The sequence below is a fragment of the Mycteria americana genome, chromosome 8, assembly GCF_035582795.1.
Source record: "Mycteria americana isolate JAX WOST 10 ecotype Jacksonville Zoo and Gardens chromosome 8, USCA_MyAme_1.0, whole genome shotgun sequence".
Lineage (NCBI taxonomy): Eukaryota > Metazoa > Chordata > Aves > Ciconiiformes > Ciconiidae > Mycteria > Mycteria americana.
Window position 1 is genome coordinate 900,363 of NC_134372.1, and position 13,446 is coordinate 913,808.

Genomic DNA, 13,446 nt, shown 5'->3' on the forward strand with positions numbered 1-13,446 from the left:
GCAAATTGCGGAGGCAGCACCCACGGTCTCTCCCCCACGCCCAGGATCCGCCGGCTCTGGGGTGGAAGGGAGAGGGAGTGGGTGCCCCAGCTCCCGCCCGGCTGCCCTGCCCTGGGCTGGCAGCAGTGTCCCGGCAGCAGTGGACGAGTCCGATGGCCCAGCATCCTGAAGGTGTGTGGGTGGGTGTGCACTGGCCCCACGAGCAAAGCTCCAGCAGGGGCTGCGCTGCTCTCAGAGGTTGCTGTTCTGGTTGTTCTCCTTGTAGGTGCCTCTGCTTTTTGCCGGTGTTACGGGCTGGATGTCGTTGTGGTGGTGTCTCACCCTTAGAGAGAGAAAGGGATGGTCGAGCTGTGAGGGAAAGAAAGCCCGGGCAGTGCCAAGGCCCACGCAGTGGTGCGGCTGCCCGGGAGCATCCTGTTCCCTGGCACGAGCCGCCACTCGCCCTGCAGGGACTGCGCTGAGCCCCCGCAGTGCTAAGCCCCCGCAGCACCGAGCCCCCACAGTGCTGAGCCCCCGCAGCACCCAGCCCCTGTAGCACCAAGCCCCCGCAGCGCTGAGCCCCCGCAGCACCGAGCCCCTGTAGCACCAAGCCCCCGCAGCGCTGAGCCCCCGCAGCACCGAGCCCCTGCAGCACCGAGCCCCCGCAGCACCGAGCACCCGCAGCGCCGAGCCCCCACAGTGCCGAGCCCCGCAGTACCGAGCCCCCACAGTGCTGAGCCCCCGCAGCACCGAGCCCCCACAGTGCTGAGTCCCCGCAGCACCGAGCCCCCGCAGCACCGAGCCCCCGCAGCGCCGAGCCCCCCCAGTGCCGAGCCCCGCAGTACCGAGCCCCCACAGTGCTGAGCCCCCGCAGCACCGAGCCCCCGCAGCACTGAGCACCTGCAGCACCGAGCACCCGCAGCGCCGAGCCCCCACAGTGCCGAGCCCCACAGCACCGAGCCCCTGCAGCACCGAGCCCCCACAGTGCCGAGCCCCGCAGCACCGAGCCCCTGCAGCGCCGCGTCCCCACAGTGCTGAGCCCCCGCAGTAGCAGTCCGCCTGCACCAACAGGGCAACTAATGCAGTTCGTGGCTGCGGGCCCAGCCCTCCAGCTCAAGAAGAGGAATGCCACGCCAGTCCCTGGCAGGCGACAGATCAACCAGCATTCACCAGTACCTGCTCTCCTCAGCTGCCTCGTTAGGAAGCTCCTGAACCCTGAGCCTGTCAGAGGCTTTGGCAAGGGCCGGAGCCTCTGGTGCTGCCTCTGTATCAGTACTTACTTTTCTCTGTTGAAAACAATGAAGTCCCTCTGGAGCATCTCTAGGTGCTTTTGAAGATGGCAGGCCTTTCACATTGGAGTAGAAAAATAAAGAGATGGGAAATAAATTCACAATTGACACAGAAAGACATTACAAGGACAATCTCAAGGAGATATAGCGGTATCTTTAGGTATAGAGCATCTTCAGCACTGCAGTGGGGAGAATGGCATTAGGAGCCTCCTCTCATACAAAACCAGTGCATACACATGCTGCCTTCCACCAAAGGGAAGATGCGGAAGAGTCTTGGGAATAACGTTGGTCACAAGGGAAAAAAAAAAAAGGTCTGTTTAAACAGTTTGCTGTGGTCTTGCTCGACAGCAATCAGCTTTCTTGGAAAATGAGAGAATTCCTTGACCGCACGCTTGTACCTGCTTGCTCTCACCTGGGAGGAATTGCTTTTGCTGGTGTCTTTCTCCTTCTTAGCCAAGCGTTTTTTTTTCTTGTGAAGAGGTTTGGATTCTAGGATCATTTCTTCCAGTTCAAAGGTTGGGTCACAGTTCAGTCTGCCTCTCTGGAGGGGGGAGAGAGGTGGCCCTAAGTAGTCAGAGTCTCAGAAATCGGACTGCATCTGGGAGCTACATTTTGTAAAAAATAAACTGATTACAACTGCACACATAGCCAGAACACCTCCTGTACTTCTGACCTATTTTATCAGTTCCCTCAGCCAGGAGACGTTGCCAAGGTGTGGCAATTGCTCTTTTTGTGTTCACTGCTTCTACTCAGCCCTTTGGCTGCTTCGAAGTGACGGTGAGGGTGAGGACAAGGACCGTGTGTCTCGGCTGGGCTCTGCCTCTGCTGGGAGGAGCGCAGCAGCCTGCAAAGCTGGTTTTAAAGCAAGACGCGTACACCCGCTACAAAGAAAACCACCAACAGAGGGGCAAAATACATACAATTAGCAAATATTCATAGTTTAGCCCAACTTTTGTTTGGCTGAAAAACAGCCAGAGTAACACTGCACACAACAGTCCTTGGATTATTTTCCGGAAGGGTTATGCTACTTCTGTGCTGCTTTACTCCAATTAAAAAAGGATCAGAAATGCTAATCTACTGTATTTGTTATTTTGCTGTGAACAATGGGCTTGTTAAGGAGAGTCATTAGGAAGAACCAATTATCATAAAATGGTGGGTGATCTCCAGGCTGCTAATGAGCCCACGTCCGCTCACTGGGTTTTGCAGTTGAAGAGCTAGTCCTAAGCAGGGCTGCTCAGAGAGGCGCTGGGCGCAGGACGGCTCACGAGCACTGCCGGCCTGTGTTTCATCTAGCGTGCCATGGGCAGTCCGGAGCGTGTAAGACCAGTTCTGCATCCAGAAATTCTGGGAATATTATAAAGAGAGCAGATCAATTTTGGGGCACCCACACTTTGTAGTCACCCCCCATTACTCTTTATTACACCCACAGGGAAGAGAAAAGTTTGCCCTTGCCTCTCTTTTCCCCGGTACCTCACGACACCTGGTGCTCTTGTGGAAATCTGTAAGAACTTCCCATGATCTGGTGCCAGGCACGAGGACAGGCTGCAGCGTCTAACGCTTGGGCACATTGAGACCCTTTTAAATTAAAATTGCCTTACTGTGGGAATGAATTCTGGCATTATCCTTTTCTGGAGAACAGCATCCCAGTTCACATCTGACAGATACGGGAAGTCCTGGATATCTCTCAGCTGAGAAAAACGCTTCTCGGGGTTCGGCTCAAGCAACTGCAGCAAGAGTTAAATGGAAGAGGTGAGAAAGTGAGACCCTGAGATGCGAAATCAGAGATTAGGCGCATACAGATGTGTCAGTGGCAGAGTTACCCCCGGTAGCGGCTGGGGCAGGGGAACGACCCTCACACTGTTGAGTGTGCATCTGTCGGTAGCTGCTTTTCGAGAAGGAGCTGGTTTTGGCGTGGCGAGTGGGACTGTCAGAGGGAGCCGGGGAACCGCCGAGGGCTGCGGTGACGGCGCGCAGTTACGGAGGCCCTGGGGACGGAGCCCCGGGGCAGCTTTGCCCGTCATTGCCGAGCGCGAGGCCGAGGCAGGTTTCCGGTTTGGGCCGGACCGCAGGGTCGGCCGTGCCTCACCCGGTGACAAGGAGCAGCCGCTGGGGTCACCGCGGCCTCTGTCTCCGTCCCTGGGGCTCAGGGAGGCGTCCCGGGGACACCCCGCGGTGCGCGGCACCGCTGCCGGCCGCCCCGCTCCCGCGCCATGCGCCGTCCCCAGGCTCCGCTGAACGGGGCCCGGTGACACTGCACGAACACCAGCGCTTCGAGCGGGTGCCTCTCTTCTGTTGCTCTGGCTCAGCTTCCCTTCACCAGCGTATGCCAGGGGCTCACAATCTTTAACTCTATTTATTCTCGTTTTTATGAACAACTTTCATCCCCGTGTTAGGAGCAGGCGATGAGGCGGCGGTGACATTAAACAATTTGTCCAAGGTTAAAAATAACCATTTGTTTCAGAACGGGGAGTTAAAGTCATGCCTTTGTGTTCCCAATTTAATACCAGATCAGTAAAACATCCCATTTGCTCACTCTAGTAATGGAATATTCATAAGGATAATTCCTGTGTGAATAACGGATTCACGCTGCTTATTTTCAGCATTTTTTTAACACTGCTGTAGGAATTGCTTGTGTGGAAGGAAACGACTGAGGTGTGTCTCTGGAGTTCCAGGATTCAACACTGCACAAACTCCTGACAGTACACACTCCAAAACTCTAGCAGGAAAACCAGAGAATCCAAAGCCTCCGGGCAGGGGCGGATGAGGCGGCCCCCGGCCCCCCTCGCGCGGGCGTGCAGCTGGGGGGCGGCGAGGGCCGTGCAGAGCGTGCGGAACAGAGACGTCCCTCACGAGGCGTTGCCTTCTGCGGAGCGCTGTGCTCCAGCCCTAACGCGCGTGATGCGGCTCCGCACGAATGGTAATTTGCCTTGAACGTTAATAAATACAAAACTTCACAGGAGATGTTTGAGCCAGGGCAGAACCACAGTTGGCCTCATATATAATACATCTGGCTGTTCAACCAGATGCAAAGGGGCACTTGGAAATTTAAGTAATTGTGACATTGCATCATTTATTCACAAAGGAGCCTATATGGCTTGCGGCATGTTGTGGTCCAGGAACAAACTTCCAACATAACAACACAGAGGACATCTGCAGTAAATATCCCTATATTACTGTTAGGCTTAGTGAAATATTAGCTCCATTTAATTTTAAGCAAATGGAGATATTCTTCAATTTTCTTCTTGGCAAATATGCCGTGATTCTGCCTCAGCAAAGAACTGATGTCTCACTTTCATTAAAAAGTTTGAGAGTATTTCATTAGAGACGACAAATACTTCTACATACTACTTGGAACACAAAATAGATGAAGGCTACATTAAGTACTACTTTATTGTCTACACTTCTGTGAAAATTAGAAAACTATTTACATACTTTCCAAAATTTGCAGCTAGTGCTGTTATGCAGGGTTCAGTATTTCGGCTTTGCTGCCACTGTATGCGAAGTGTCTGGCACTGTCAAGCAACAGTTTTGTTTATTGAAGATACTGCTTCACTTCAAACATTATTTCAGCTTCAAAATTATTCCAGTAATGATTTTGAAGCAATTTTGATAACAGCTTTATTAAAAAATAATTACAGTGGTGCATAAACCAGATGGCATCAAAGGACTGCAATAGTGTCAGCACTTCTTGCAAATCTTCTCATTATTGGGAATTTTTTTTTTTAATTAAAAAATATGCATTTTTTTGCCAAATTTATTGACACATATATTAGTATCTACTTCTGTTACGTCATTCCAGAGAGACAAAGTTATAGGAGAAACTCTGGAAGCAAAGCCTGCACGTGTCCCCAGAAGCGCGGCACTAGCAGCAGCGGTGCTCGCCCGCACAAACGTCATCCCCGTCAGTGCAGGGCGCGGCACTGCGAGCTGTTCGTTACAGCAGTGCGGCTGCAACATTCAAAGCCGGGTATTTATCATACGGTACCATCTGAAGGTCACTACCGCTGGGTCTGGACACAATTTGCAACGAATCCCCACAAGTTACGGCAAAGGCCACAAAGCAGACTGGAAGGAGCGGCTGCCTTCAGCAGGCGCCCGGACACAATACCCCCGGCCCGAAGCCACCCGCTTCCACGCTGCCCTCACCTTTTTGATTAGCGACACCATGTCTGCGGACCAAGCGGCAGGGTACATCACTGCAGCCGTCTTGAACATGTGAGCAATTTCATTTGTGGAAGTGTTGGAGCGAATATGATACGGCCTCTGTGAGAAATGCCAGAAGGAAAGCATTTTAATTTATCTGTTTTTTCAGACTCCTTGGGAAATCTTTTTAGAGCAAAGAAGCTCCAAACAAAGTCTCTCAGTACTCTCCCCAAGCCTCCGTTGAAAGTCTCTCCCTGTGCGATCGTAGCTCAGTTGAAATAAGCAAAATAATAATGTCAGCAAGAGCAATGATGATAACCGGGTATCTAAACAGCATGGCAGATAGGAGGCAAACCCCCAAAGTTAGAGTCAGTAGCCAGCTTGTGTTTTCTTGCCCTTTTCAGTATTTGTATCTTAAAGGGCCATCAAAAAGGATTTTACATATATGGTGCTAGGGTCGGAGCATTCCCAGTTTTCCCCGTAAAATGTGCTGCTGTTTTCAGTTCTTCACTCACGTTGGCGACGACGCAAGCAAAAAGGAGCAGGATTTCTCCCACCTATCAAATCAGCTGAAAAAATAATGTCCCAGGAAGGGTTACAAGTCCTGGGTGTGACACCAGGCTGCGAGATGGCCCGTCCCTTCTGCCCCGTGACCAGCGTCATGGCGCAGGGCGGCTGAGCCGCCTCTGAGGAGTACTTGGTGCCGGCAGGAGCGGAGCCAGGCCACCCCGGCACCAGCCGAGCAGCCGGGGACTCAGTCCGCAGGGACGGGCAAGGTACGGCCGGTGTTACCGGGCAGTACCGTCACCTCCACGTTTAACTCCTAACTACAGCAATCCTACTGCCTACTTTGAAAGAGAATTTAGGACGGTAGAGTGTTTCCATTTTGAAAGATTTTTGATTCCCAGATTTTTACAGTGTTTCGGGGGAGGGGGTGAGGGTGCAGTAGTACATTTAAGTACATAAAAGTATTAAGTACATAAAAGTACATTTTAAAAAAATAGCGTCTATAAATTGTGCGATCAAATCAGGTGCATTGTGCTTAACACGTACCGACACTAGATGGACCTCAAGGTCTCCCTTCACTTCCCCATGCGGTGACCACCACCGGTGCCACCACCTTAACCACGGCTGTGCCATCAGGTTTGAGCACCCGACAGCACTTCCACTCCCATCTTTGGAAACAGTGCCATCAAGCCAAAGTCAGTGTGATGACCAGTCCTGCAATTCATTTAACATTACGACTGGAAAACTCAAATGTTATATGAATATGTTTATAGGGGGCACATGGCTTCAGTTACCCAACAGGTCAGGCAGCCGTGTCCCCTTCATGTGTACTGACTTGACCACTCACAATTTGAAGTACTCAGATTCATTTGAAAATCTATTCTTTAGCATATATTCATAAAAACTTTTTTTTTTGGCATTCTGCAAAGACTGATGACAGAGTTTCTTAAAAACGTGTTTTGCATACTTGTACTGAAAGAAGTTTCCTAGCCCCACAAGATATTAAACAACGTTTTGCTTAGAAGAATGCAATTTAAATAATTTTGTCCCACTGTTTTTACACTTCCAAAACACTAATCTAAATTGTCTGTCTACAAGGCCCCCAACCTTACTTGAGTCAGCGGCAGAACACTGACGTGACAGGCAGGGATGGAGCCTTATTAATAATTTACACATTGCGGTTTGCTTTCGCTCAAACTGCTCAGTCTTATTACAACAGCAATAAGATTTTTTTTCTCAAGTTGTCTTTTTTTCCTTGCAGAATGGGAGCCCAAAGTAAATTATATTGCAGGCCAAACTTCAGGAGTTGTCACTCGTTTGCGTTGCCCAGCTTACGCCAACCCAGAGGCCCTCGGGCGCAGTGGGGAACTGTCGTGACACGCTGTTCTGTGTTGCGACAGTTTCTCTAAGCTCTTAGCTGTGCTCTCAAGAACCCTGGTGAAGATGTGGTTTCTGCTTCCTATGCTGTAATAACCCTTAAAGCCTTGAATTTGGCTTGGCCCTTTCATCCCCACTAAAAAACATTAACCTTTCCAACAGAGTGTTTAAGGAAAGAGACGGACGGGGACGGGAGCCGTGCACAGTACCCGGGTCCTGAGCAGCTCGTAGGCAGTGATTCCCAGTGACCACCAGTCCACAGCGAAGGAGTAGCCGGTGGGTTTTGTGGAGTTAAACATTTCAGGTGCTGCGAAATACAGAAAAAGGAAAGTTTGCCTTGCTGCAATCTCAAGTGGAAATCAGCAACACCGAATGCTTGATCCATGCCACAGAGAGCATCCCTGCTATTCCACCTAGGACACAAATTACTGTATTACCTGTTACAGTGCCTTTGAAAATTTCTGCTTTTTCCTTCAAAACAACGGCATATGGCTGGTAGACTGGTCCTTTACCGAAACATCGCTGAGGCGGACATGAATCGGAACGCACGGGTTTCCTTGCAGCAATTCATTTTTCGGTCTTTGTCAGGTTCCTCGCCTGCTGTCTCAGCCTTGCACGGCAGAGGAATCCCACACCCAGGAGCCGCAGCGTGGAGGGAAGCGCAAACACCCCCGCGCAACCCGCCCCGACCTCCCGCCCCGACACGCGCCGTGCCGCCCGCTGGTGCTGCTCCCTGCAGCCGCGCACCGGGACCCGCCGACCTCGTGCCCTGCTCGGCCCCGCGCGCGGCCTCGGTGCGAGCCAGACCCGACCCGCTTCCAGCCCGCCAGCTTAGCCCAGATGCTTGCCTGCCCCGGGAACAGACGCGCCTTGAAACCTTGACCCTGCTGGCGAACGACATCTGCAATTAGCACGGTATGAAACATTTTCTACTCTGTTAAAACCCAAACAAGCGTTTCAGCTCCTCTGTGCCTTGCTCTCCCCACCGTCAATGATTTCTACTTCAGTGGACTGTTACAAAACTTAATTGATGAATGTGTGTAAACGATGGGATGGCCTTGAGAAACAGGTGTGCCATCACCTTCGCAACTGGAATGTTTAATGTGCGATAAACACAATCCAATTCATTTGGATTATAGAATGCTTTACATAATCACTAAGAGATTCACCAGAGCCCGACAATTTCCTGCAGGGCACAAAGCACTGTAACGCCGAGCGTCCTGGCGCAGAGCCCTTCCTGCGCCGCGGTGCTCCCGCTCCCGGGCACCCGACAGCCCCACGGTCCCCTCCACGTGGATCTCTCAGCGCTCCTCTGCCCACAAAGCCCGACAAGAATAAACGCCTGTTGCTGACACAGGACTTGCCCGCTACGCCACAGTGAATGTGCTTCGGCATGAGGACTAACCCTAATTCACTGAATCTAGGCGTAACATCGGCCTGAGTATCTCCTCGCCTCCGCCAGAAAGCCTCTCTGCCCTCAACTAGCGCTCAGTAGATCTTCACGTTGGAAAGCTGTTCCCGTCCCACTCATATCTCTTTGTTCATATTTAAAGTACTTCAGTCTGGCAGAGCCTAAATACAGCCTGACACAGTGAATGAAAGCAGAACATTACTATGCAGTGTAAACGTAGACACGGTGCCAACTGCACCCTTGGCAGGGAAAAGCAAATTTTAACTGAAGGAAGCCTGAGAGCCACAGCTTTTTAGGAGGAGGTTACCAGGCTAATAGGAAGGGGGTGGCGGCACAGACTGAAACGCTCTTTCTTAGCAAACAAATTTCCCTTTTGAGATTAAGGAAAAAAAATACTGTAGGATTTTTGCGTGAGCTGGGAGGAAGAAGCGCTCTAAAAAACCAAAACAGGGAGCAATGCTTTCTTTTTGTGCATGTTTTCCTTTTTAAAAGGAGTGCACTGGTGGTGCAAGGGTGAAAGTTCGGTTTGGGCACCTTGATCGAAAGCAGATTCCCAGGGGACTGCCCTAAGGGATTTGGCTGTGCAACAGCTGTAGGGAGGCTGCGTTATTTAGGTCTGAGAGACAGTGTTACTGTGTATGAAAATACGTGTTTTGTGTGGAAGGGGTTGTGTTAGCTGTATAGAAATGCTTTTGAGTGTTTTTGCTTCACTTAGGAAGGTTGAATTTATGGTTACAAAGACTTTTCTGTGTAATGTTTGCACAGTATTTCTTTTAGCATTAGCTCAGGATATTTCTCTCCGCTTCATTACCTGCATGCTCCGGCCTCAGTTCCTCCCAGGTATGTCAATGTTACTTTGCTTTATGCTTATTAACTCTGCTTGTGTGATAAGTATCAGGTGGGTCCCTTGCTGTCCGAAAAGTCAGCTGCTTCACTGATCTGACCAGTAAGTGAACATAAGTAAGTTTTCTGTACTCCCCTTATAAAGGGGAAAAGAAAAAGAAGCTTTTTTTCTTTTGAGTAGTAGGGAAATGAGGTCTGCATCAGGAGCAACCACTGTGTGTCTTCCTTCCACGTGCGTGTCTTGATTTGCTCATGAAAACTGTTTCTCCAGCTGACCCAAGGCTGCCGTGGAGTGATCCACCGGCTCCAGAGCCCCTTTGCCCCAGGAGAACATCCCCCCATGCACTCCTAAAGCTGCCTGACAAGTTTTCTTGCCTGGCACTAGTCCCATGCCATTGCCTGGAGATAAAAAAGCTTCCTAAAACCTGCATTTTTTGTGAACTGAAAAAAGAAGGGGAAGGGGATGGTACGCAGCTGTAGCAACCAGCCCACACTCAGCTCTGTGGGCTCCTGGAGGCTGGTACCCCACTTCCATAGCACCAGCACTGCGCTCTGTACACCACGGGCAGGCCAGCGTGCAACCGTGCTGAGCACTGGGGAACGCACTCGACAGCCCCCCAGAGCCTGGCTGCGGCTTTCCCTTCTGTACACCTCCCTTTCCGGGGCTGCACCTGGCTGGTTTTCACTCGCTGGCAGAAATAGCCACGTCTGCTGCTACCGGCAACATAGGTGCAACAGGAGGGGTTTTCAGAAAGACTGAAAACCAGGCTCAGCATTTACCTTCTAATTGTGGTGGCCGCTTCCGCACCAGCGGTGCCTCCCTTTCCCAGGGGCAATGCACGCCCGTCCCCCCGTGCTCTGCAGACCCCAGGTGCAACTGCCCTCCCGTTCTGCTGTTTGAAGGCAGGATGCTGTCCTCAGCGGCAGAGATCGGAGCTAAAGCCTCACCCGCCTCTTTCTGATGCAGACCTGGCACCAGCACAGCAATGCTCTCCCCTGTGTCAGCCTGACACCAAAATACGGGCTCTTCCCTCCCGTGCAGAGCGGATGCTGCAGCCCAGGAAAACAGCAAGTCTTAAGTCCACTCACTTGGCCTAAACACAGAGTCATGCTAGCTTTTAAAGCAGCCAGTTTATATAAAAATTCAAATTGTGAGCTACTGATGCAGCAGTGTAAGACTTGTGCTAATGTACTGAGGGACCAAATACAAGCCTTTGTGCTTCATTTTCCTTCTCAAGGGTAGCAAGAGCATTTCATCATTGCTACATGGCTTGGCTGCTGCTTGTGAAATGCTCTGAGACCTCAGGAGTGCAACTATCTTACTTTGTAATCAAAGCCATGCTGGACAGTATGGCATACCAGCACTAAAATCTGTGTTTGCAGTACGCGTGCTTTGGTCTGTTGTGTGGAATCAGTAGACGGACGCACATTTTCCAGCTGCATCAGGGTGTTACTGGGGAAGGGCTCCCGCCACGCTCCCCTGCAGCACCTCTCCAGGCTGCTCCTCACTTCAAACAAATGCATGCGTTCAGTTACATACCAGGAGGAAAAGAGTTCAAACCCTCGCCAAAAAAGACTTCATCTGCATCCCACCACAGCTGTCAAATCAAGCCCCTAACATGGCAATTCAAGAATACAGAATTGTCATCGGTTCTTACCCATATACGGCTTTGTGCCAGCAATGGTGGTGACTTCTATTTCTTTAGTCAGCATCGTGGCAATATTGAAATCGGTGATGTGCACGTGTCCTGAAAGACAGAGGTTACTGTGTAACTTGATTTGCTTTAATTTCATACGAGAAACAGCTTTGAACCAGAAACTGAAAGTAAAATACTCTACGGAAAGGAGTTTCCAGGAAAAAAATATTCTGGTGGGAGAACTGATAGAAAGTATTTCAGCTTGCAGGCTGCTTACAGATGTATCTTGTTACAGCAAATATCCCCTTATTTACCCTTTGGGGAGCAAAAAAATTGAGTTCTCCAAGAAATCATTTAATGATGATTGTTTTGAGCCTTTCTAAATCTGGGGGGCAAAAGAACTGAACTTTTCTCACAGAAAAAATTCCACTATGTTTTTGGGGAAAAAAAAAATCCTTGCTATTTTTGGCTTTCTAGCTACTGGCCCTTTGGCGCTCCCAGGTACTAAGCACTCCCTCCATTTTCTTCTCTAGAGGATGTCTCTAGAATGGAACAAAATACCTTTGGCAGCAAGCAAAAGAGCCGTGCACAAGCAATTCAGACATCATGAAAGCCCCCTTGTGGGGCAGGAACGGTTTCTGCCATCGCTGCTACAACACGCGCAGCTGCTGCCTGCGAACTGAAAGGGAAATAAGAGGTGGATGTGATTTGCAGGGATGAGAAAGGAAATGCTTCCACCTAGCTCCTGCCTGCTCTTTTACTTGCACTTTTTTTTTTTTTTGCAAGCAATTAATTGATTATTCCTTATTCACTAAACTCTTATCAGTGAGCAGACCAACCATGTACAGCAGCACAGGTGATCAATACAAGGCTGGCTTCACTGAAGTGAATTTCTTTGAAACTTGTGGGTGAGTTCAGCCTAATTCTTCTGATTAAATGCAGGCGGTCTTTTCTTCTTCCTGACCTCATGCACCTTCTCCTAAGGCACCGAACGTGCTCACCCCTGACAGAGCTGGGCTCGTTATCAAAAGCATCAGATGTTTTGGATGTTGTGTTCTGCAGAGTCATCACCCTCCTCTGCAACAACAGAGGGTGGCTGAGTTGCTGCTGTTCCCTCTAACCACAGAGATCAAATCAAAGCGGCTTTCTACTGATGGAGGCACGATGATAATGCTTCCCTCAGACATGAGCTTCAGCCGCTAGAAATTCACTGCTTCTTTAGTTCATGAGTTCAAGTAGAATAAGATCACCTTTATATGTCTAAAAGTTGATGCCTTGGTAATGAAGTCCTGTTGTCTTGTCTGGATGCTATGAAACATTTACGTAAATCTTTGCAGTTGTGCCTGTATCTGTTATGTGAGAACAGCGATACAAGTCTGCCTGCTGCAAATATCTGATCTAGCTGGGAAAATTTGGGGAATAAAAGTAGAATTTGTGATTTCACCTAAGACCGCTGTATCATGTCTGTGTTCCTGCCTATGTCTCTTCAACACACCGTCAGCGTGTAAAGCATACGAGCCTCTTGCCTGCACCCCGTATTAGCCGTGGCCAGCGTGCAAAACGCGCCCTGGAGCGCGCACATCCGAACTGAGCGTCCTGCGGCGCGGGACGACGCGTACAGCTCCTCCGGAGACAGGCCAGGAGAGGGCCAGCACTGGGGAAGCAGGCCGGCCACGCTCTGTGCAAACCCGGGCACGTTCAGCGTTTGGGCTGTGAGTTGCCAGGGCCAAGGAGCACCTCTGTTAGGCACTGGCCCCTGCCTCGCACCGGGCCCTGGTCCCTGCACCTCCCGACGCTACCGCCAGGCACCCAGACCGGGCAGACGCGACCCTTGTCCGGAAGGCCCTGGGATCACGCCGCAACCACCTAGCTTCCACCTCCATGCCAGCACCTGGCGAGGACGAAGAAATCCTTCAGCCCCTCCCCGTGAAGCGACCATCCAGCTCTCCAGCCACCTCCAGTTCCGCATCAGACTGCCTCAGGCGGGGAAGGGGCCGGGACGGCTGCGCAGGACAGCGTCCTGCCGACAGCCCGCGCAGCTGGGCCCCGGCTCTGCACCTCCGGGCCCTCTGCGCTGCGAGTCCCCCCGACACAGATCTCCTCGTCGGATCTGCGGTGCTTGTCAGGCTCGAGTTTGAAGGAAGAAAGGGAAACTTGAGGTCCCTCTGGTGAGCCACGGGCACTGCCGGGAGAGCGTACGCGAGGTGTCGGAGCTCGCCCCTCACAAGGTACCCGACGACCTGTCAGGAGCACGTCTCTC

General features: G+C 51.1%; 1 protein-coding gene across 2 annotated transcripts in view; it reads right to left on the bottom strand.

The window, feature by feature from the left end:
* Window positions 1-231: 231 nt before the first annotated feature.
* The window catches only part of STK32A (serine/threonine kinase 32A), a 34,709-nt gene continuing 21,494 nt past the window's right edge, over window positions 232-13,446 (bottom strand). For both annotated transcript variants that reach the window (XM_075509586.1, XM_075509587.1), the window contains 7 exons: window positions 11,208-11,297; window positions 7,505-7,602; window positions 5,415-5,531; window positions 2,867-2,992; window positions 1,681-1,809; window positions 1,260-1,324; window positions 232-322 (listed from right to left, as the gene is read on the bottom strand). In XM_075509586.1, the coding sequence (XP_075365701.1) occupies window positions 232-322; window positions 1,260-1,324; window positions 1,681-1,809; window positions 2,867-2,992; window positions 5,415-5,531; window positions 7,505-7,602; window positions 11,208-11,297 (716 nt within the window). The remainder of the gene's footprint in view (window positions 323-1,259; window positions 1,325-1,680; window positions 1,810-2,866; window positions 2,993-5,414; window positions 5,532-7,504; window positions 7,603-11,207; window positions 11,298-13,446) is intronic.